General features: G+C 40.9%; 1 protein-coding gene across 3 annotated transcripts in view; it reads left to right on the top strand.

Moving 5' to 3' along the window:
* Positions 1 to 22437, top strand: part of PCDH11X (protocadherin 11 X-linked) — a 426317-nt gene that overhangs the window by 188041 nt on the left and 215839 nt on the right. For all 3 annotated transcript variants that reach the window (XM_038122874.1, XM_038122872.1, XM_038122873.1), the window contains one exon: positions 5537 to 5608. In XM_038122874.1, the coding sequence (XP_037978802.1) occupies positions 5537 to 5608 (72 nt within the window). The remainder of the gene's footprint in view (positions 1 to 5536; positions 5609 to 22437) is intronic.

Raw genomic sequence — 22437 nt, 5'->3', positions numbered from 1 at the left:
GAACAATAAGAGCATTTCCCAACATATTTCTTTATCTCTTGAGGGATTATTTATGGTTGGAGTGCCTGTTCTGGACACACTCCTGCCACCTGAAGAACAATCTGACTTTTTATTTTACTTCATATACTCAGAGCTACAATATGTACTAGAAAAATCAAACATACTTTATAAGACGAATAGTCACAGCTGGGGATAAGGAATATAAATAGGATGACATCAAATGAAAAGAACTGATGATCCAACAAGGCTTCTATAGATCATGTTGTCTAATGTCAGGAGAATTGCAGATTAGTCTTGCTGCTCTTTATGAGTAAGCCTATTTATCAACTTTCTGGAAAAATCTAATTTAAGGTGGCACATTTTCCTCAGTTCTGCCACACTTCAAAGCTTAAAGTGTAGAGGTTGGTCAGCCATTCTCCCCTGGCTGTAATCAGTGTGTGAGATTCCCTTTCAGGCCTTTCTCCAGCAACCAGGTCCCCGCTACTCCTGGCTGACTCTGATAATGTAATTTTGGTTTGCTTGATTAGTAGAAAAACCAGGAAGCCTTAGCTTTTAACAACTTTATCCAATTCAGACTTAATGTTCAGAGAGAAAGAGCAATTTAAATTGCAAATGTTCTTTAGAAGAAGCTGGATTTCTGTAAAGTATAACTTAGTCATGCCATAGAGGAAGATGATGACAAGCCCTAAAAAAACCCCACATTTGGACAAGGTGGATCCAGGCAGGGGCTCCGCTGTTTTTCCTGAATAACCTACAGAAAAAGAAACTGTTTTTATGACAGGATATAACAAGAAATGTGAATTTTAACAACTCCGGAGGAAATATGCAGGAATATAAAATTTGGTAGTTGTGCTACCGTGTACTACATTTTTAACACAATGCTTTATATCCGAGTCACAAAACGGATTTGTGTACATTTATATTCCTTCTTTAAAAGCTAAGTAGAGCTCAGGCAAGTAAAACAAGCTGTTTGATATTATTTTCTTTTCCCCCTCCTTTCACTTGAAGTAAGAATACCTTGGCATCTAATGTCACATTAGTTTTATATATGTAAATACTTCCAAGCCAGAACTTATAGTGTAAGCATATTTTATCAGCTATTACCACTAAGGTTTTTACATATATGAGCTAAAAAAGCTCAGTGTTTGTGAAACTTGAAGGTGTTTTCTTTTTTTTTTCCTCCTTTAGGATTATCTGAATTTGTAGTAAATCCTCTGTTCTTATATCAGAAAGTATTTAACTGTGCATTGATTAGGAGTTTTTTATCGTATTTGAAATCTGGGAAACTTGCTTGAGTTTATAAGCAATGATGTGCAACATAAAACAGAAGGATAACACAGTTTCTGTTTGTCATTTAACTGTAATAAAATCAGTTGTGCAACAGTCCTTACCGGTATATTCTCACAGGCATTTTTCTTAGGCATTTCAAAATGCTGCTGTTCTTACAGGAAACTTCAGGATAAGTCTGTATAATTCCCGTGCATGACATTTTGAAAAGACCAGGGCTGTGAATATCACACCTGCTTGCTTTCAAGTCAAAAGCTTTCATGTGCAGAAAACAATGTTTCATTAAAAAAAAGAAAAGGAGGTCATTTGACATTACTACCCTGCAATTAGAATCGTGTAGAGGAAAAGAAAATAAGCGCAATTTACTGCTGCCTCAGAGCTGAACAGACTTAAGCATTTGCATCACCTGTTCAAGAAAACTGATAAGCCACAATCTTCGTATCCAATTCCTGTATCACCTTGCAGACTTGGTGGTCTCAGTCTCTTGATTTTTTGCAGTTTTGCTGCTGCTGGTTACTGAACACCTGGATTTATTCTCTGTTGTTCCCACTTCGACTTTGTAATCATGTGGTGTCTGAAATCTGCAGTTCTCTCTGCTAGAATTTTATTTGGGAAGATACTGAGTAAGAAGGCAAATACAAACAGCAGGTGGAAAGAATCTCTACACCAGTGTAGCAACTCTGCTTTTCCATGTGAACTGGATTTGATTTACAATTAAAAGTGTATATATGTGCTTGTAAGATTAGTGAGCATTTTAATTTTTAATGCTGCATACACTATCTGACATATCCCTTGGGATTCACAGGAAATCCTTTCTCCTTGCATAAAACCAACAAGATGCATTTACCCTAAAATTGCCCTTGAAATAGATACTTCTTTCTAGTAGCATTTAGAATAATTTCTCCCTAATGACATCTCCTTTGTGGTGTACAATGCTTGATGGTTGAATCCTGAAGCGCAGATTCGGGTTTTTTGCTTATGGTTGGGTTTCTTTACAGAACCATTAAGAAAAAGCATTTTCCCAGTGAAGGTTCACCATGTAGGGATGGATTTGGCTGCTGCATAGAGAGCATTGTTCTTCTGTGGATGACCTCCTTGTGCAGAATGATAGTTTTATCCTTCTCTACATCATTATGTTTGCTGTACAGAAATCCTGCTGTGCTACATCATAATAACATGTAATCTTCTTGCTCCGTTTAGCTGAGATTTAAGGAGCTGCTGCTCATGGAAGCAGTTTTCTAAAGTCTGATCTATAATTTACCAGAATCAACCAGGCAAAAGAGCAAGAGGCTTTCTAAGAGGGATACAGCCCTTAAAACTCTTAAATGAAGATTAGTTTAAAGTTTTACAATCCGGTACAGAACCATCTGGCAAATCTCGTGTCAGGCTTTGTTAAACCTCTGAGCATTCCTGGTGTGCTGCACCCCACACCCCACACCCTGCCCTTATCCTCCATCCCCTGCTCCTGCCCTGCGCCAGCTTTGCCCAGAGATGTGTTGGAACAAAGGAAGGAAAGAAGTGAGCCAAGGGCTGATTTCCCTGCAGGAACAGCAGAACAGCTGTGGGTGTGCTGCCCCTCTGGAAATCACGTCCTAATGCTGGATGTGCGCTGGGTGATTTAGTGCATCTCTCAAGAGGGACTTGCAAGGTAAAAGCTGCCTGTTGGCAGCACCGTTAGAGACTCACTGGGTGGAACTGTGGCTTTTGAGCCCAAGGAATTGCTGGGAGGATGCAGAGCCACATCACAGGGCATTCTGGTACTTCTGGAGATGCAGCTGCTGCTGGTACAGCAAAACAAAGCAGAGTGGAAGTTGTCAGTGGTGATTCCAGGTTGCTGTTTACTCTGCAAAGCTCCTAAGTTACATTTCAGGGCTCTAGACTCGTGAGTGCCTCACTGGTCTCTCCACAAAGGGATCCTTATCTGTATGTTTATCTGTATTTCTGTCCTCTGGCAAAAGTCAGACCTTTGTTTCTTGAACACAAAGCAGAAACCTTCCTATAGGAATCCTTAAGGACATCATTTCAGCTGTCTTGTGGCTTTACATATAAATATAGGAACCCTGGAAACTCAGAATATTTTATTTTAGCAATCTGTTTCACAAACTTAGGCTACTGTCACTAAAATGAACCCTTCTGTTCACCTTTCATGTGAAGGGTCTCGGGAGGCTGAAGGAGAGGACTGCAGGGCTGGCTGTGAAACAGCCCTGGAAAATTGGAGTGAGAGCCACAAAGAGGTTTCCTGTGTGAGGAAAGCCTGTAGGGATAAGGGAGCTGCTGCTTGGTTTTGTCCTCCTTCCCTCCAGGAGCAGCAGTTTCCCTGGAATCTGCACTATTTTCACTCTTTCTGTGCACTGCCCCTGTTTCCTGATATTTTATCTTCAGAGTGGGGTGAGAGGGTCTCTTTAGGGGCAGGGCAGGGGGAACTTTAGGAAGTAAAATAAAATTCAGCATTAAGTTCTTTGAGTTTTCATTAAGCCATGTCTAAGATTTAGAACATGGTTTCCAGTCTTACCCAAACACTTCAAGTCCTGTTTCACCTAAATGTACTTTTGCATCTGTTTTCCTTGCATAATCACTTGTTTTTTCATTTTTCTCTTTGCTCTCTGAGTGGACAAATGTTGTATAAAAAACTGGTGTGAAATGCCAAGAACTATTTCTCAAGAAATAATGTGATTTTTAACATCAGTTCCTGGCAGGCTGGCCCACGTGGAATTATTATGGTATCTTTAGCATCACAATTGATATGTTTAATAATTTTCATTGTGTGTTTGGGTCCTTTTGGTGGCTGATGATTAAGGCAAGATTATAAGGTAGACTACATTTGCTTTTGAACACATGAAAAACACAACCTTCCCTTTCCAGATGCATTCATTTTAACTCTTTTTAGCATTCACTAAATCTGTGGTTCTTTCTTTTTACTTTTGAAATGCACTTATTGTTCTATTTCAAGAATGAATCATATTCCATTGCTACCCCAAAATATAAAATAACAAAAAACTGGTAAAAATTATTGCCTGTAATCTATTATTACAGGCAATCCAGCCTGCCAAAACACAATTGCCTTTTAATAAGGTGCTTTTTTGAAAGAAGCCCTGTGAATGCTCCATGCAAACTGAAGTTGCCCACAAATTCTGTATTAAAAAAAACAATGCTTCCTTTTAAGCAGCCGTGGTTTGGTGTAAAAGACAAAAAATCCAATGGCATCTCTCTCCTTTCTTTGTCAATCTTTGCAGTCTCCATGGGCATTAGGAGCACTCTGGTGTGGGACCTGGGTAATGTGATATTTGTATTAGACATGGCCCCAGGGATTGCCGTTAGAGATGTATTTCAGAAGGAGTAAAACCCTGGTGCTACTTAAAAGTATTTCAGCAGAGGAATTGGGGTTTTTTTAGTCTTGTGAATGCCATTGTTTCTGTTTTATGATAGAACAGAAATTTAGGGAGAAGTAAAGGACACAAGTCCCATATTTTCTAACAGTGTGTAAAATTCCCTCACTGGAAGCACATAATGGAGAAAATGAAAAGGTGCCAACATCCTGTTCAGTGCTCAGTCCCAGTGACCAAAATCCTATGCATTTATTATTGCAGTAATTAGATGTTAATAAAGAATGGCAGGATGTTTTGGTATTGTAAGAAAAGAAGGGTGAAGGATCAGAGGCTTTGAAGACCACTTTAATCTATTGGATTAGATGGACTTTTGATTTGGGGTGTTCTTAGGATATTCCAAGTAGTGGGAAGTCAAGGAGACAGAAAACCTTTAACTGCTCTTTCTCCTGGCTCCAGCTCTGAAGATTAAGGAAAGACAAGGGCTCTCATCTGAAAACATGGCTCCACATCCAAATAATGCAGCTTTAAAAGTGTTTCCCTGAAATTCTGATTCATCTATTGAAGTGACAGTGAGCATAACACAGCCTGGGCAGGAAAGAGCAGAGAACCCAGATTGAGTTCCCTCTGAATGTCTGCTGCTGAACCTTACTCTGGTGGCAAATCATTTCATTTCATTTTTTTGGCTGAAGTTTTAATCTGTATGCACAGATGAAGGTGTGTACCCCCACACCTTGAAAGATACAGCAACTCTATAAAGTTACTTAGCTGGAGGGGAAAAAAAGTTACTTACAGCCTACTCCAAATGTGTGCAGTGATTCATTGCTACATTATTGTATGGAATTTGTACCTGACTGTTTTATTCCCTCAAGGGAAATTAATGCTGAATGAACATATCACTGACACATCTTTTTCTCTCCCAAAAGCACACAAAAGAAGTGGGAAGGCCACAAACTCCTTTGAAAGAAACAACCTTGGAGCCCTGGACTCAGCCACAGGTAGGCTGGAACAACTTTTCTGATCACTTCTTTTTGCTGTAGTGGTGATTTCTGTAAGTATTTATGGAAATAATCTGCAAAAAAGGTGTTGCAACAAGTTGCTCTGTGGTTCTTCTAGCACATGTCAAAATGGTTTGTTTTGGTTTTTGGCTGCCCAGACTACTGGTGGTCCCCTTTAAGTTCCTTTTAAGGAAGAAATGCCAGCATTATCTTGCTTTCAACTTGTGCTTAAAAAAATTGCAGAACTTGACAAAACAAAACTGCTTTGATGGTTTTATTGGTGTGTCAATAAACTGTGAGCATCTGGTGTAGAAATGAAGTGGTGAATGTTTATTATTTTGGGAGGGAGGCTTGAGAGATCAGCCTTTTGCTTCTTGAGGACTTAACCAAGAATGAAGCCATAATTAACCATGCAAAAAGCAATAAAGAAACATGGATATTAATATGCAATCTTTCTTAACACAGAAGGGGTTTGAATACTTTGGTCTTTGTAATTACTTGGAAAAAATGTTCATTGTAAATGTTTTATGTGCAGGATTTCAGAGCCCTTTTTGCTGTTTATTCCCTGTGCATCAGTGTGTTGCACATGGAGTATGTGGCTGCAGAGGTGATGTGAGGGAACGAAAGAAGCAGTGAAATGTGAGATCCTGCAAGTTAGGTTTGTTCTAGAGGCCTCTACTCCCAAAGCTTGTAGCAAATATGCTGTAGGAATTGAGAAGCCGAGATGAACAAAACCCTCACAGCTCTGCTCATGCCTGAGGGCAGTTCCCTTCAGCAGGTGCAATGCTGTGCAGCCTTCCACGGGCCAGTCTGTACAGCTGGCTAAAATACAGAAACTCTCAGCTGAGAAACCCTCCCCTGCAGTCCCAGATGTGTGCTGTTCATGTGTGTGCGTGCAGGGAGGAGATATCTGTCTGTAAATCTGCAAGCCTTGTGTTGCAGGGCAGTCCCTCAGCTGTTGCTCTCCAGGCCCAGGATTTCCCTTTTTCCCAGTGAAGCTCCCAGGGCAGTGAGTGCTGTTCCCAGCCCCTGCATGGCTAAATCTCCCAAATGAGGAGGTATCTGTCTGTAAATCTGCAGCCTTGTTTTGCAGGACAGTCCCTCAGCTGTTGCTCTCCAGGCCCAGGATTTCCCTTTTTCCCAGTGAAGCTCCCAGGGCAGTGAGTGCTGTTCCCAGCCCCTGCCTGGCCAAACCTCCCAAATCCTCCATCCAGGCAGCTGCTAATCACAGCAGTTAAGCCTCATCGATCCGAGTCTGCAATCAATAATGTTTATGTGCAGTCCTGCGGGGGCTTGCTGCGCTCCTCAGTCAGCAGCAGGCGTTAACTCTTCATGTGCAGGAACAACCTGCAGGGAGGTGTCTGGTCCCTGCTGATGGAGCACTGATGGGCTTCTCCAGTTCTTTTCCTACAGCATTTCCTCACCAGGAGCTTGGAGTTGGGGCTGGGTTTGGGTTCTTTGAGAGGATTTTGGCTTCTGAGTGTAGAGAGGAGCTGTTGAAGCAGCTTGATCCTGTGATTGTCATTTAGTGGGGCACTGTGCATGAACGTGAGTGACACAGGTGAATTTTGCAGCCACTTTTCCTTGGTGGTTTGTGTGACTTGTTGCCAGCAGTCCTGCCAAGGAAATATTATGTTGCACTGTCCCAGTGTTGATGGGAATCCTTGTTCTTCCTGGAACAACAGACCACCACCATGTTGTTTGATTGCTATTGAAATCTGCATTTGCCACAGCTTTAATTAATAACCACAAAGATTAAAATCCATAAAATATTTTTGTCATTCCTATTTATGTTTTATTAAAAAAATACAGCCTGTTTTCTAAAACAAATACATACAAAGAAAGTAACACTAATATGCTTTCTTGTTTCTTGGAGAGAAGAAATGCAATCAACAAAATCAAAAACGGCTGGAGCCATTATTGTAGCAGAAAATTAAATTAGTTGATAATTCTTTCATGGATGTAATTCTGGCCACTGCAAATCCCTCCTTAGGTATTTTGTATAAAGTGAGTAAAAATTCATGGCATGGATAAAAGCTTTGTCTATTTTATGAGCAACAGGCAAATGATCCAAATGGTGCTCATAAAGCAAATGGTTCCCAACTCTAAAAGGAGGAGAAATGTATTTAAAAGCTGCTGGAATGAACCACGAGCAAAGCCAATTCCTCTGTACAAAAAGGTATTACTTCCATGAGAGTTTTTTGAATTCCCCCACGCCACACACAAGGGAGAGGCTCACTACTTGTGTCTATTTAATAATAACAATTAAAAAAATCATTTAGTGTGCTTGGGCTGCTGTGGGATGAGTTCTGCCAGCAGAGAGAGAATGGAGCAGCCCAGAGCAGGGTTTGTGTGCAGGGCCAAAGGGCAGTGAGGCAGAAAGAACCACATCTGGCCCCTGCTAGCAGCAGGGGAGAAGCTGGTACCCATTAGCAGCAGGGCAATTTCACACAGAGGTTACAGGCTGGGGAAAGGAGGGTTTGGGATTTGTGCTGCCATGGCTCCTCCTCGCCTTCTTTGCTCAAGGTTGGATCTTGGAAGCAGCCAGGTTTTGCTGGGAATTTTGAAACAGCTCTGCAATTAGGCACGACAAGAGCTGCAGTGCTTTGTCAGGCTCATTTCTCCTTCTGTGTGGTGGGGTTTTGTTCTTGGTTTTACGGTTGTGTTTTTTAGGGGTTTTGGCTGTGGTTAATTAAGTTCACAGAGCAGTATGACATTGATATTGTGGGAATTCTTTTTTCATGGCCGTGCCTTTTAACTTGTAGTTTTCTGCATCTTTTTTTTTCTGTGAACTCAGTGAATGGAAACTGATGTTCCTGCCTGGAAAATAAAGTACAAGAGACTCGTTCCGATAAATTTGGGACAAGACCTTTGCAGATAAGGAACATGTGTGGGAGTAGTTGCCCAAATAGACTTGTCATTGGTTTACAAGCTTTATTTAAATGCTAAATACCATGTATTCCTGTGGTTGTGTTTTTTGCTGCTTTGCCTGATTAAACATTTAGCTGATAAACCCTGTCAAGGCTGTTCAGAGCTGCTGTGGTTAAGATTATGTATTTATAGCCTCTAAATTTACAGTCCATTATAGACAGGACAGTTTAAAATCAAAGTAATTTGTGATTGTTTAAATTTTTGAGGTGGCTGGTGCTGAATTTTGTATGGCAGTGACATGAAATAATATTGGTCTGAATCAGAAACAAATTGTTTCTTCCAGACTTTGGCAAGGTGGGCTTGGTCTCAGGAAACAACTGACAGGATGAGAGGAAATGGCCTAAAGGCTTGCCAAGGTTTAGATGAGATGGCAAGAAAGAAAAAATTCTTCACTGAAAACACTGGAATTAGGCAGCCCAGGGAGATGGTGGGATCACCATGTCTTCTCCAACCCTAAAAGCTCCAGGATTCTGTCATTACTGGGAAGATGAATCTAGACAGAGACAACAGGGATTTACCATTTTCTTATTGAAAAGGAACAATGCTTAAGTTTAAACTGCAGCAGTGGCAAATAGTGAGGTTTGCCAGCATGACAGGTACAACAAAACTCCCACTCTTCAGTTGCAGAATATTTCTGATTTAATTTCTTTCTGGTGACTCCTACATCACTGTCTATTGTATGTCTCTCTGAAATTCTTCATACAAGTGGTTCCTCGAGGTGTTCAACGGGATAAAACGCAAGAAGGTGATGATAGTGCTGGAGCTTTTTATTTGTTTATTAATTGTAAGAACTCCAAGTGCTTTTAGTCACTGCAGATAATGGCTAAAAAGCCAGGACACAGCTGCATTAATCTTCCTGGCCCAAATGTAGCATAATTACTTTAATGAACATGTTAATTTATCCCTTCTCCTCCTGCTCTTCCTCCTTCACTGCTCACTGTCAGTGGGAGCTGAGACAATGATGATCCTCTCCTCAGAGTGCTGTGGGAGGGGTGAGTGTCTGAGGATGATGATTTCAGATAAATGATGTGTGCTCAAATAAACCACAGCTCACACCAATGAGGCTTTGTTACCACCTGCTGCAAAGGTGGCAAACAGCACTGGGCAGCACAAGCAGGAGCAACAAGATCCAGCCACATACAACCATTTGTGTCTCAAAAAGAGGATTCTTCTGAATCTATAGTTTTATTTTCTCTTTATTTGTGTGCAGAGCACAGTCCATTTTTGTTTTTTTTTTTATTTTTTTTAGCAAAATTACTTTTTCAGGAAAGACAAAACCATTCACTCAAATCGAATTACAAATGATAGAGTGTAGGGTTTTTGGTTTTTTTTGTTTTTTTTTTCTCAATTTTAAAGAATCACTTTATAATCTTAGAACAGTGGATACAACATCTCTAATCCAATATTTTAGCAGTAAATACGTTTGATGATGGGAATTGCTCCACTAATCTTATATCCCTCTATAGTATAGTTAAGAAATCCACAGGGGGTTTTACTAATCAGTTTTTGTAAAGTAAATCAAGTCATGTAATTCTGGTTCCCTCCAAATGCCCAGCAATGCAGGCACAGCCATGTGCAGCACTTTCTGCTCTCTTCATTGCTTTTGAGCCCTAATCTGCAGCCAGGCTTTCCCCTGAGCATTTCTGGACAGAAAAGTCTCCAGGCACCCTCTGACAGAGATGTCTTATTAGGGGAGCTGGCAATTCACCTTGTTCCCCTCAGCTCCTGCTCACAGGCAAAAAGCTGCCAATAATAAATATAATCCAAGCACATTTGCTGCTCTGCTTCTGATAAATATGCCTTATTTAGGCACTCATTTTATTGACAAGTGAGATATATTGCAATATGGCCTGTGGTTTGATCTGGGCTTTAAAAATATTCAAAATTAAAATAGGTTGTTTGGTTTTTTTTAATTATAAAAAGAGTGGTTTAAATTAAGAATAAATATTAGCAACTGTGGCTAAATATTTAAAGAGAAGCAATTAATAAGGATTCTGTGCATATTTTGCTCCCACAGTTGATGGGTATTGAATTATTGTTCATGGAGTCCTGGTGTGCTCTGTTTGCTTAGGTCACAGCTTGAGCCTTTAGGACTCAAAACCAGTCAAAGTCAGAATGAAAACAAAGCTTTTTTCCCCTGGTTTTCTGTCTTCAATAGAAACTAGCCACCTAAACAGATTTATACAGTCTATTCACACCCAGGTCATATTCAGTATTTAGAATCCATGTGCTCAAAATATTATTTGATGCCTTAGTAAATTCAAATATTCTTTGAGTATATTTCTTATGTAGTGGAACTTAAATTGTAATCCTGAGTGCTAACACAGAAGACTTGGCAAAAGTTAAAACAAACAAACAAAAAAAAACAGTAATAAAAGACCAGATCAGAGTAGAAGGTGTGGGGACTCTAAATGAAATGAGAATTGCCTACGTAAATTTCTGAACTGTTTTTGAGTACTCCAGTCTTAAAACCTGATACCTGATCTCCTCAAATGGAGGCCTCCCAAGCTTGAAGGCAACTGGAAGCAGATAGATGTCTTGGTGTGATTTGAGTATCTGCAGGAACGAAATAACAACATTTTATTGAGAAACTGAAGAGAAAAGAAAACACACTAATTATCCCTGACATCCTGAACAAATGGTGTATCCAGAAATCAGGGCACAGTTCTGGAAGGTGACTCTGAAAAGGCAGTTTATGGCGTGGAAAGGGGCATTAACAAATTCTTGTCTATTGATAGTTTCCCTTGGTTCCAGTTAATGTGGAATAGAACACCACCAACTTGCCACATATAAACCAGTATATCAGCCTGTAGTAGGCCACTGGGAGTATTCAACTGTAAAATAAAGAAGGTAATTACAAGATGTTTGCAAATAAAAATCTTAATTCTAATTAAATCAAGACTTACTCCGCAGCGGAGCAGGGTTGCTGAGGTTACCTGGCCAACAGGCAGAACTCTGTTTGTATTAACCAGCAGGATTTCAGACAGACTTTAGTACATATAAAATATTTTTTTCAAGATCCTGATTTGCCATAATGCATGGCAGTGGAGGTTAGTGTCTGTGTAGCTGAAAAGTCACTCAGAGAAAATAAGGACAAAACGAAGTGGGCTTTGAGAGCTGTGAGCACTGAATTTGCTATTGATTTCAGCAGGGGAGACTATTACAAAAGCAGAATATAATTCCCATTTCGTTTAAGTTTAGCTGTCTGTTTTCCAGACTGGGTTGTGATTCCATGATAAAAAACCTCTCAATCTGAGCCAATATAGAGTTCTCTCATGAGTTAATTAAAAGCAGGGAGGCCTCCCCAGAGAGTTTCCACGCAGCTCTGGGGCTGGATCTGCTGTGCTCAGCCCTGTCACACTGCTCCCTGAGCTCCCACAGCCCAAACATCCAAACTGCTCAAGGGGAAATCAGCCTATAGCAAAGGCTTCAGGTCCTCCTTGAGATATTTAAATAGTTTCTGAGTCATTCACCTTGTAGAATGTCTTCTCCCTTCTTGTCCGCCGTGACAGCGATGTTGTCTGCCTAATTCCTTTGGCTCACACTGCTAAATCTTTGCTTTCCTCTTGCTTCTGACATGTCAGGGTTGCTGTTACAGACTCAAACAGAGGTGCAAAGAGGAAATGATTGGTAGGAGGAGCAGGGAGCTCAGAATATATGTGCTAGCTCAAAATACTCCGACAATAGATTTTTATAATACAGTATTTGTCTTTTCTTAGGAAATGAAATGTTTTGGTTGGTAGCTAACTCTGCCTTGAAGAAGGAAGGGAGTTTTTGGTGTGCATCATCCTTTCTGTGGATGAACTTCTTCCTTTGGAGGGCTCCTTCTTCCATGCTGTTAAGAATGCAAACTGGTTTTTGCTGGAATTTTATGAACTGGTTCTAATTGAGTTGTTTATTAAGATAAACTAGGGGAAATGCCATTAGAAAAGGATGCTATGCTCCAGACAGTAGGTGTTGGTGCTGCAGATCAGCATCTGTAGTCTGGAAAATGGTCAGCAAAACTTCCCATTTTGGCTGTGTTTTGAAATGCCTTTATGCCTTCCCAAAAACCACAATTAACTGTCGTGCATGGTGCTGTTTTCCTAGCTCTAACAGATACTAGAAGTTTCCCAGACTCAGGCAAGAATTAATGTTGCAAACAGTCTGACAGTGGTTGGTGTTTGCAGTAGAATTCATCATCCCTGAAAAGATGCATATTCTACTGCTTTGTTTGGAAATCCATAAATTGTCGCGGTACTTTGTAATGCCCTGAATTTCACTATATATCTGCAGTACAGATGGTGTAAACTACCAGCCGAGGCAGAAATTGCACTCTGTTTTATTTGTCATGCCCTCTCTTTGTGCTGCTGCTCTCCCTCAAGATTTTATTCTAAATTCCTCTTCCCTCTTCAGCAAAGGCTCACATAAATACTCAGGTTGCCACCATTTGTGGAAACTTCCCCTGCCAGGGTGCCCACAGTCAGTCTTTGCCAGGGACAAGATTAGTTCTTGGTGCTTCTTTTAAGTTAAAGGCTTTCAGGGCAATATGCTAATCCGAAGTGCAATTACCAGATTAATTAATTGCTTATCACCAAAGCATTTGCACTGTGGGGACACATTTAGTACTGGCTTATCTAGTAATATTTTATACTTATATTTTACTCTCTGAATTCCTATAGTTATTCCCCTATGAGAAAACCTGATTTTTGCAGTGATCCCCTGTCATGTACACGTTAAAATTTTCTCCTTCCCAAGTTTTATTTTAAGGATCATTTCACAGAATCAGTTAGGTTGGAGAAGATCTCTGTGCTCAGCAAGTCCAAGATCCATGAAATCTTTGCCATCCACAGTGGATTCTGATGTTTTTTCTGTGCAGATTTGGTTTCCCTGCTGAGAAGCCTGCCTGGGAGGGCAGGCAGGAGGCTCTCAGGTCTCAGGGAGAACAAGGCTCTTGCTTCTTTTCAATTCCAATTGTTTTTTCTTTAACTGCTTTCATACATGTGCCTAACACACAGATCTCTGTCCACTTAAGTAAAAGTGGGGATGCTTTATGATCTGTTTCATTCTTTCTATTTCAGGATGTAAAAGTGTTGTGACTTGGAAACATCTGAACTTTTTTTTCTTTTTTTTTTGTGAGGAGAAGCAGTGAGAGAGGGAAGAGCTTTCTGGCTTTCTCTTTTCAGAACACAGCTAAAACGCTCGGTTTCTGGGCTTGGCAGTTTTACAGCAACTTGATAAAATAAAAATAATCGTGCCATCACTATTTTATCTTCCTCCTTTCAGATGTGCTTCCTTCAGAATTGCTTCTTCCTTTCATATTTGTGGCACTGCGCTCAGCAGCGTGGCAGGCTGTTCACAAGCTCTGCCAAGCTGAGGATTTGAGAGAAAGTAAACAACTCAGTTGGAAACAAGGCTAGCAAGAGTTGTGGAGACTCTAAGAAGCAGAGATATGCTGCTGTATTATACAAGAGTTCACCTAATGGAAAAATGTTGTTTTCCCCTCCGAAGGAATGAATCTCTCTTAGTGGCCATTGTGAAATAAGCCAGGACTCTGTGCAGGCAGCTTCTCTATCAAGTGTTTTTGTAGCACTCATACTGATTGAGGGGGGAAAAAAGGATTTTTGGCCTTCAGTTAGAAGATAAAACAATATTTTTAAGGAATAAAGGCACGTGCTAGAAGCACCTAGAGAGAGCTGATAGAAGGAGCTGGGAAATTCCCAAGGGAGCTGCAAGATGAGCAGTAATTGAAGGAGTCTTTTCCTTTATGTAAGAAAGTTTTTCCTCACATATCCCTCAAATATTAGTTTACTTATGAGTGGTATTTATTCCGTCGGCTACAGATCCATTAGTGATGCTTTACTCTGGCAGATTTTAGTTTTTGCAAACAGGAGTGATTTCACTCAGCAGCTTCCCAAGTCATTTGTGTACCACTCCTACCCTCAGCGAACAGCAGCGAGATGAAAGACAATTCTTAATTATCTTCCTAGAGAGCAGGTGGGGCTTAACTATTAAGAAACATCTTAAAAACATTGTCTAGTGCTGTTTTCCTGAGGAATAAAGATGTTCCTTTTACAGCAACTTGATAAAATAAAAATAATCGTGATGCTGTTGGAGGATTTTCCCTCCTCCTGCCTCTCCTGAGCTGTTCCTATGCAGGCTCCAACTCTCTGTTCCACGTTTCCACAATCTCAGAGAGATGAAGCTCAGATTAGACCCCAGAATTACTTTTTATTTTTAAGTTCATCCTTGTGAGGCCCTGAGACCTCTACGTTAGTTTAAGGCACTGTAGGTAACTCATGCTGTATGTTTTGCTGAATTAATTCAGCCCTCTTGGAAGCATACTCCAGGTCTTCAGGGATAGGTTTTCACCGAAAAAACCTTAACAGATGTTTCTACCATTTTTTTTTTCCAGTGATATCTCTTTGCTTTAGAAACCTCAGGATGTGTCTGCCACTGTAAATTTAACATAGTGCACATCACTTGCACTCAGATATCAGAATTATTGGACAGCATGGCTTAAATAGGTAGATATCAAACTTACCAACTTTTGGGACAGGAAAATTCCTGTTCCACTTATTTATTGTCTTGAGATATGATATTTTAAAGTGGGTGAGCCAGGTGTGTCTTAAATGTGTTTTAATAACTACCAAAACTAACTCAGTGATATTCCTTCTACAAATTAACCAAACTGCCTTGGAAGGGAAGGTGGCAGTCAGGATGGGAGGGAGGGAGTGCAGAATGAAGAGCACAGAACAGCTTTTTTGTGATGCTGTAGCAGAATTGGTTGGTACACGGGAACATACAGAAGAAAGAAAGCACAAGACCAAACCAAAAGGGCTGCAGAAAATAAGTGCTTCTGAATTAGTCTGTTTAGCCATGATAGATGCCTTGTCAACCTGCTGCTCCTAAAAGCTAAATACATGGGTTGGAGAGGGGAAAAAAAAAAGCCAATTGAAGAAAATCAATCATTGGGGTGTAGGCTATTAAATGTTGACAAGTTGTAAAGGCTGGTTATACTGCTCTAAAACTTTGGGGGATAGCAAAACACCTTTGAGTAAACTTAGACTCTTTAAATCAAAAATGAAAGTTTGTTGTTTTTCTTCATGGCATGATATGTCAGGGGCCAGTATTCTCAGAGACTGTTGCACAGTGTGAAATTGCTGGTTTACTCAGTTCTTTATATTTCTGACCTTGAGATCTGGATCATTATAGTCGATGCTCCTGACAGAACTGCAGAGTTCAGAACAGGTTAAGGTTCTATAACAATAAAAAATCAGATTTTTTTTTTCAAGTTAAATAATGAGCAATAATGTTAAGGCAAAGTGGAAGTCAGATAACTGATTAATTTCCTTCTGTAGGGAACAGTGCACAGAAAGGCCACACAGCTTCTCCATATTTTTTTTTTCTTCAGCTAAAGAACTTGCCACACAATTGCATGAAAATGCAAACTGAAGTCCTAAGGAGACAATGCTTCAGACTCCTTGCAATTGCTTTCTTGAAATAACAAAGCTTCCATTGATTTCTACTTCCTCAATATGTTTTAGACTGTAAGGTTTAAATTGTTTAAATTTCTATAGAAAAGAGGGAGAACACACGGGCTGTGTTAACAGCGTGGAGACCCAGGGCCTCAATGGCCTGTTCCCTTGTTATTGATCTGCCTGGGTTATTTGGTGCTTCTGCCTCTTGCCAAGGGCTGAGCACTGGTGATCAGCATGTACTGAGGGAGCGAAAAGGAGCTGGAGACCAAATTTAACTGTGACAGCCCCGTGTCCTCTTGTCAATGCCTAGGAAATGCACTCACACCAGCCAATGTTAGAAGAAACCCAGGGGTGCTGGGTGGTGAGCAGTAGTCATCACTCAGAGGCTTCACTCACTGGATCGACCAGGGAGAAACAGGAAAACAAAGAGCAAAACTCACTGCTGGTGAGTTTTTCAAAAGAATGATTTCATCTTCCTTGTAATTGTGTCCTCTGCTGATTTTGCTCTGGGCTGCAGTGCTGGGGTGTCATAGCCCATCTGAGCCTTTGGCAGGGCTGTGCTGAGCAAAGCAGCAGCTCTGGGGTCCCCAGGGGAATCTGCTCTGGGTCCCTTCTTGTCACAACCCAGGACATCCCTCTGGCTGCCCCGGATGGCTCAAGCCCCTGGCAGGGGGCTCAGAGACCTTGGCACAGAGCACAAGCCCCCTGTGCCTTTGGTTTTAACCCATGGAGAAAATTACCAACCTTATGTGAGGATTAAAAGCCATGAAATGATAGTTTGTCATAGGGTGGAAAAGCAGAATTTTGGGGGTTTTTAGGATGGGGGTTCAGAAGCCAAGATGGAGGGATTTGGGTGTGCCTTGTCCTTCTTACTCCTTCTTCTTAGCCTCCATCTTCTGGGTGATGGTGGCACTTTTGGATTGGTATAGAGTAGAGGCAGTCTAACATAGGTGATAGGTATTGGAAAATAATTGTAAATAAAGTATGCCTAGTTTTAAATATAAAAAGGGCAGGCAGTGTGCCATGGACTGACCTGCTAGACAGACCTCAGCAGGTCAGAAAAAGAATGTACAAGATAAGAGAAAATAAATAACCTTGAGAAACACAGCTGAGCAATCTTCACTCCTTCTTCGACAGCTGGGCAGGGAAAAAGACTTTTTAACACATCTTGGGGTCATCTCAAGCTCCAGAGACCCCATCACCTTCTAAGGCTCTTCTGATCCTCGGGTCAGCTTTAGCAAGGCAAGGGCAGGTGGGCCTAAAAAGTACTTGCTGAAATCATTACTGTAGTATTCTTCTGGAAGTCCTTCTGGCAGGGTGTTTAGCTCAGAGTTAGCCACAGTTTCCTGACACAGAGGAGAAACTGCCTCCCAATAAAAGCCCGCTGGAAACCATCAATCTTCCAGAGCAGCAGTGGGCTGCTGGAACAGAGAGCAAAAAGTTATATTTGTGTTATATGGCCTATTAGTGACTCCTGGGCATGGCTGCAGAGGAGCCAAGGCTCCTCTGTGCACTGCAAGGAGCTAAATATAAAACTGCTAATTAAGCCCAGACAAAATTAATTTTATGGTGTGTTTCCTACAGGTAACATGCCATGGCCATGGCAGATTTTATGGAGAAATTAAGGCCAGATGAAGAAATGGCTCTGCTTTTGTGCATCTGGTTTTCCTTGGAAGCAAATAAAGCAGAATATTCAGTGGTGAGCTTACCTGCGTGAGGCAGAGGGAATTTTTCAAATGGTAGTTGTGGTTGTAAGGGTTTTCCAATATAATTGTAGTTGCTGGTGAAGTTAGCAAAGGAGGTGCAGAAATGCACCTTTTTTTACCTGTCAGAGCCCATTCATTTCAGATCTTGTTAGTAAAGCTGTAGTTCAAAAGGCAAATTCAAAGCACCAAGAGAGCAGCCCATGGCAGCAGGGCTGTGCTGGGTTTCCAGATATCCCTTCCTGAAATGTTGGTGTTTGTCACCCACAAGGATTTACAATCTCTGTGTGTTGAATGGAACTTTAAAATTGCTCTAAAACAAAGAATTTCTAAGCTTGTAATTAGATTTTGTGTTTGTTTTTCTTCTGTTTGTTGCCTACTTGATGAAATTTTGTTTTCTTATACTAATTGTTGTTCAAGAAACCCAGATTAGATTTTCTTCTTGTAATGACTTGGGAGATACAAAAGAGTAAGGACGCTCAAAGCATTTCAGGCAGGCAAAGGCAACTGGAACTCTAGAAATTCCCTAAATTTGTCCACAATTTTTAGTCTACGTTCTTTAAATTCAGGGAACTGGAAAAGTTTAAGGACTTGTTTCACTGGTAAAATCTTTACTTTAAAATAGATCCTTGATGTCACGCATGAGATAAATCATAGCAGGGGTTGTTTTGACACTCTGGAGTGTTGTTATATTATGCACTGGTTTCCCAAGAGATCTTAAAATTTAACAAGCAGAGGCCAGTGTGAGTAATGAAATGAGGCAGCAGTGTAGCCATTTCAATTACACTTTTATTACACAGCCATTCTTCCTACAGTGCTCCAGACTTTGTGCAATGCTTACCAGAGGATGAAGTGCTTCGTGGGAAGGAAGGGGAGCTCTGATTCTTTGACTAAGTGGGCACTGTGATTTCAACTGCCTCTGACAGCAGGGCTGGGGCTGCAGCAGTTTGGAGAGAAGGGATGCTCTGCTTAACTTGGATGGCTGAGGTTGCAATTATAATCAAGATTACAATATTTGGTAATTATTAATATTGTTAGGAGGAGAGGTTTAGGTTCCTCTGGTTTGTTTTGGAGGTGATGTTTCAAGTCTGTGGTTAACAGTGATTACTTTTTTCCCTCCTCCCCCAGCAGGCCACTACAGCAGCTTTGATATTAATCATGTTCCTTCTCTTTTTTTCACTGCTCGTCTCATAGTTATCTGCTTGTACCATGAACTATTCCTGGATGTTTATTTCTAATATAGGCTATCATCTAGGAAGGCTATTAGATTTTTTGAGGAGTTCTAATGTTCTTGTACTTTAGATTGTGAACATAAATTCTCTTTTCATGCCCACGGACAGCAACAAGCATGTTCTATGAAATACACAGTAGAAATAGAAATACACAGTAGAAACACATAGTTAAACATCTGAAAGTTTAAAGCCTCTGTCTCATTTATTCCATCTTAGGGAGCAATTTGAAGGCATCATAAGGGATTCTATTAAAGTGACTTCCCATTTAGGACTGCAGGAGCAGCACCAGGCACAGGAACTGCTCTTGGGTTACCCAGCACATGAACCAGCTTTTGTTGCTGGAGGAAATTTATCTCGTGGCCTCTGCCTGCTTTGGGGTAGGTACCTAAGGGTGCTGTTTCCTGAGCCCTCAGCATGGTCACTCTGCTAAGCCACTGGCCAGTGCAGGTGGCCCCAGGGGTCACTGGGCACATTTGGGACAGGGCAGGGGTCACCCCTGCTCCCCTCCCATGGAGCTGCTGCAGCATCCTGGTCAGCTGGGGCTGATCTGGGTTATTAAATTCCCATCAGAACACTCCAACCCTCACTCCAATGCAGTGCTGTTAGCAATCTCCCTCCATGTCTAAGATAATTGTTAATTTAGACCACTTGTGTCTTTCTGAGATTAGCAAGAAGGGAATGCATTTTCCCTCCTTTTACCAGCAGCCCTGTTAAACCCTTTCCTGAATGGAAAACGATTACAGGTCTCAACTGACAAGCTACAATTTTTTCAATTCCTGAAATGTCGTTTATAATAACAGCAATGACTAGCACAGCACACCTACAATATCTGTGTTGGGAGGGAACTCTGATTAGGATTTCAGCTGGTACCAAGAGGGGAGCTTTTTTTGCAGAAGGAGGCAGCTAGGCTGCTATTCATGTCCACAGCTACTCTGGCTAGCAACGGGTATTCATATTTCTTCTAAAAAATATATATAGAAAATTGACAGTATAAATGCAAATGGATGGAATAGAATTAAATTCTTCTGATTAGAAACAGATGTGCAGCATTTGCCCCTTACAGAAAGTATTGCCAGGCTGTGGTGCAGTGACAGCATATAAGGGGGAAAATTCAATTTTAGAAAATGCAAAGCAAAAATTATTCTTTTCCTCTATTTGCTATTTCTGCTTTGAGGGGGGAAAAAATGCAAAAGGCTGACAGATCTCGTGTTTGAGAGCAGAGCTGTATTTCTTTTCTCTCTTAAGCTGGCTTTTTGTTTTCTTCTTTTTAACTTGCGCATGTTAAAAAACTCCTGGAACGTGCATGGAGCTCATGGTGCAGGTGGAATAGTTCTGGTGCAGGGCCAGCACTCTAAAACTCAGGAAGTTTAGGAGCTGCACGCCCAGGTACCAGGCTCTAAAGTCCCTCCAAAGGTCATGCCGTGGTTGTGTCATGAGGTTGCTTTTGTGGCACCTTCACAGCCCAAACCCAGGCTCTGCAGGAAGAGCCCTGGCAGGCTCAGGGTTGGCTCAGAGTGGCAGCTCCTCTTCTGCTCTTTTCTGGAACTGCACAGACCCCAACAAGTCTTGGGCACTCTGATTTTCCCTTGTAATACCTGTGATCTGGAATTAGCCATTTATTATGCACCCTTTTTTTTTACTTTGCTTCAGAGCTTAGAAAGGAGCATTTTGTGGGACAAAAATGAAATGAATATCTCGATGCGAAGAATTTCAATCAAAATTGCTTCTCAGCCATTTAGCCAGCCAGCCTGTTCAATTTTGGATGGATGACACACTTCTCTGCTTCCTTTCACTTTTTTTAATCATTCTCATAAAATACACCACTGCAGCATAAAGAATGTTCCACCTGACAATATGCATACGTATTTTCCAGGAATAAATTAGGACATTTCCCAATGCTCCAGCACATCACTGTTTAATATAGGCCAATAGATCAAAGGCAACCACTGTAGTTTCCCTCCTGGGGCTGTTAGAGCCACTATAAATGTGACCCTTTCTAATATGTGCTGTATTATTTAGAAAGCTGGAGTTAATCTATTCAAGAAGTTATTGAATTTGGACTTCTTTCTAAGTTCATCTTTCTGTGGCGTGGAAAAAGATGTCTCTGGTTATCAAGTGAATTTTTAGTTGCCACCTGCACCTCCCACAATTTGGACTATGAACCAGCAGCCACCAATAACAGAGCCCAGCAGCAACTTCACATTTCTTGTGTTGAGCCTTCCAGTGGTTCAGGAAATTCTCACTTTGCTGAGGAATCCAGAGAGGAGGATACAAAGGATCAGATTTTTTACATTTGGGATTAATCTCTTCAAAGCCATTCTCTTGCTCTGATGAGTAAACTCTACTTTAGTGATTATATCTGGGGGATTTCCCTCACAATACAGCGTGAGTAAAATTGTGTGTGTGCAAGAGAAACAAGGAATGCTGTGTATGAGTGGAGAAGTTTGATGGGATTATTTGCACCACTCTGAGAGAAAATTGTGTGAGGTATTCATTAAAACATTAAACACCAACAGCAAGTATGAAAATTTGGGAGCTTCCCTAGAAAGTAATTGACTGAGATGTTGCATTAACTAAATAGTAGTGCAGTAAAAGTCATCTCACCTCTGAATTATCAGAGTCTTATTATGGCTTTACAATCTTCCCTAGCATTTGGGTGATGCTGTACTAGTTTATTGTGGAATTACTGTGACAAGAATTGGGGGGAAAGAAGAACAGATGATTTTATTCTTTATGGAAGTCAAAATGAAAGAAGCCCAAATGAAATCGGCAAATCCTCTTTTGTTTTTAGCAGTACTCCAGGTAGAGAAACTTAAAAGCTTCCCAGTATTCAGTAAGTAGTTCTTAGATTAAGAAAGGCTGGTAAGGCTTTTTTATTGTCTTTAATTTGTAGTAAGAGAAACCTTTAACAGCCACGGTTCTCTGCTGAATCTTAACCCAAGTTACAACTCTGTCTGTTATCTCTGGTCTCTAATTGGAAGCTGTTAATAGCCAATTTCATTATGAGAGTAGTAGTATTTGTAAATACAATAACATTTACTGCTTTTCAGGCAACGCTGCTCATTTCTGTAAATTCCTGCCATGTCACAGCAGCCCTGCCAAGATTGATGCTCAGCCTTGGGCTCGGGCATTAACTGACCCAACCTTCTGATTGAACAGAGCAATAGAGCTCCACAGCTCTCCATCCCCCCTCTGTCATGCACGGGAGATATTTATTATCCTCCCTCACACAATTTAGTGCACTTTGGCATATGCTCAGATAAATTACATCAAAGATTAGTGAGGTCTTTCATTTTCCCCCAGAGACTGGAATTCAGCATTGTGCAACTTCACCGGTGCTGCTGTCCCCACCCACCTCCTGTTTAAAACTCACAGGATGTCAGCTGAGGAATGTTTGCTTAAATCAGCACTAAAAAAAGCACCTGCAATCAGAGTTTCAGACGTATTCAAGAGTGGCTGATCACAGAAATCACTTCTTTCTGCCAGTAAACACGGTGAAGTGG

The sequence above is a fragment of the Motacilla alba genome, chromosome 4A (genome assembly GCF_015832195.1).
Source record: "Motacilla alba alba isolate MOTALB_02 chromosome 4A, Motacilla_alba_V1.0_pri, whole genome shotgun sequence".
In the NCBI taxonomy this organism is placed as follows: Eukaryota; Metazoa; Chordata; class Aves; order Passeriformes; family Motacillidae; genus Motacilla; species Motacilla alba.
Note: the sequence above shows the minus strand (reverse complement) of the source record. Positions and strands in the feature narration are given on the sequence as shown.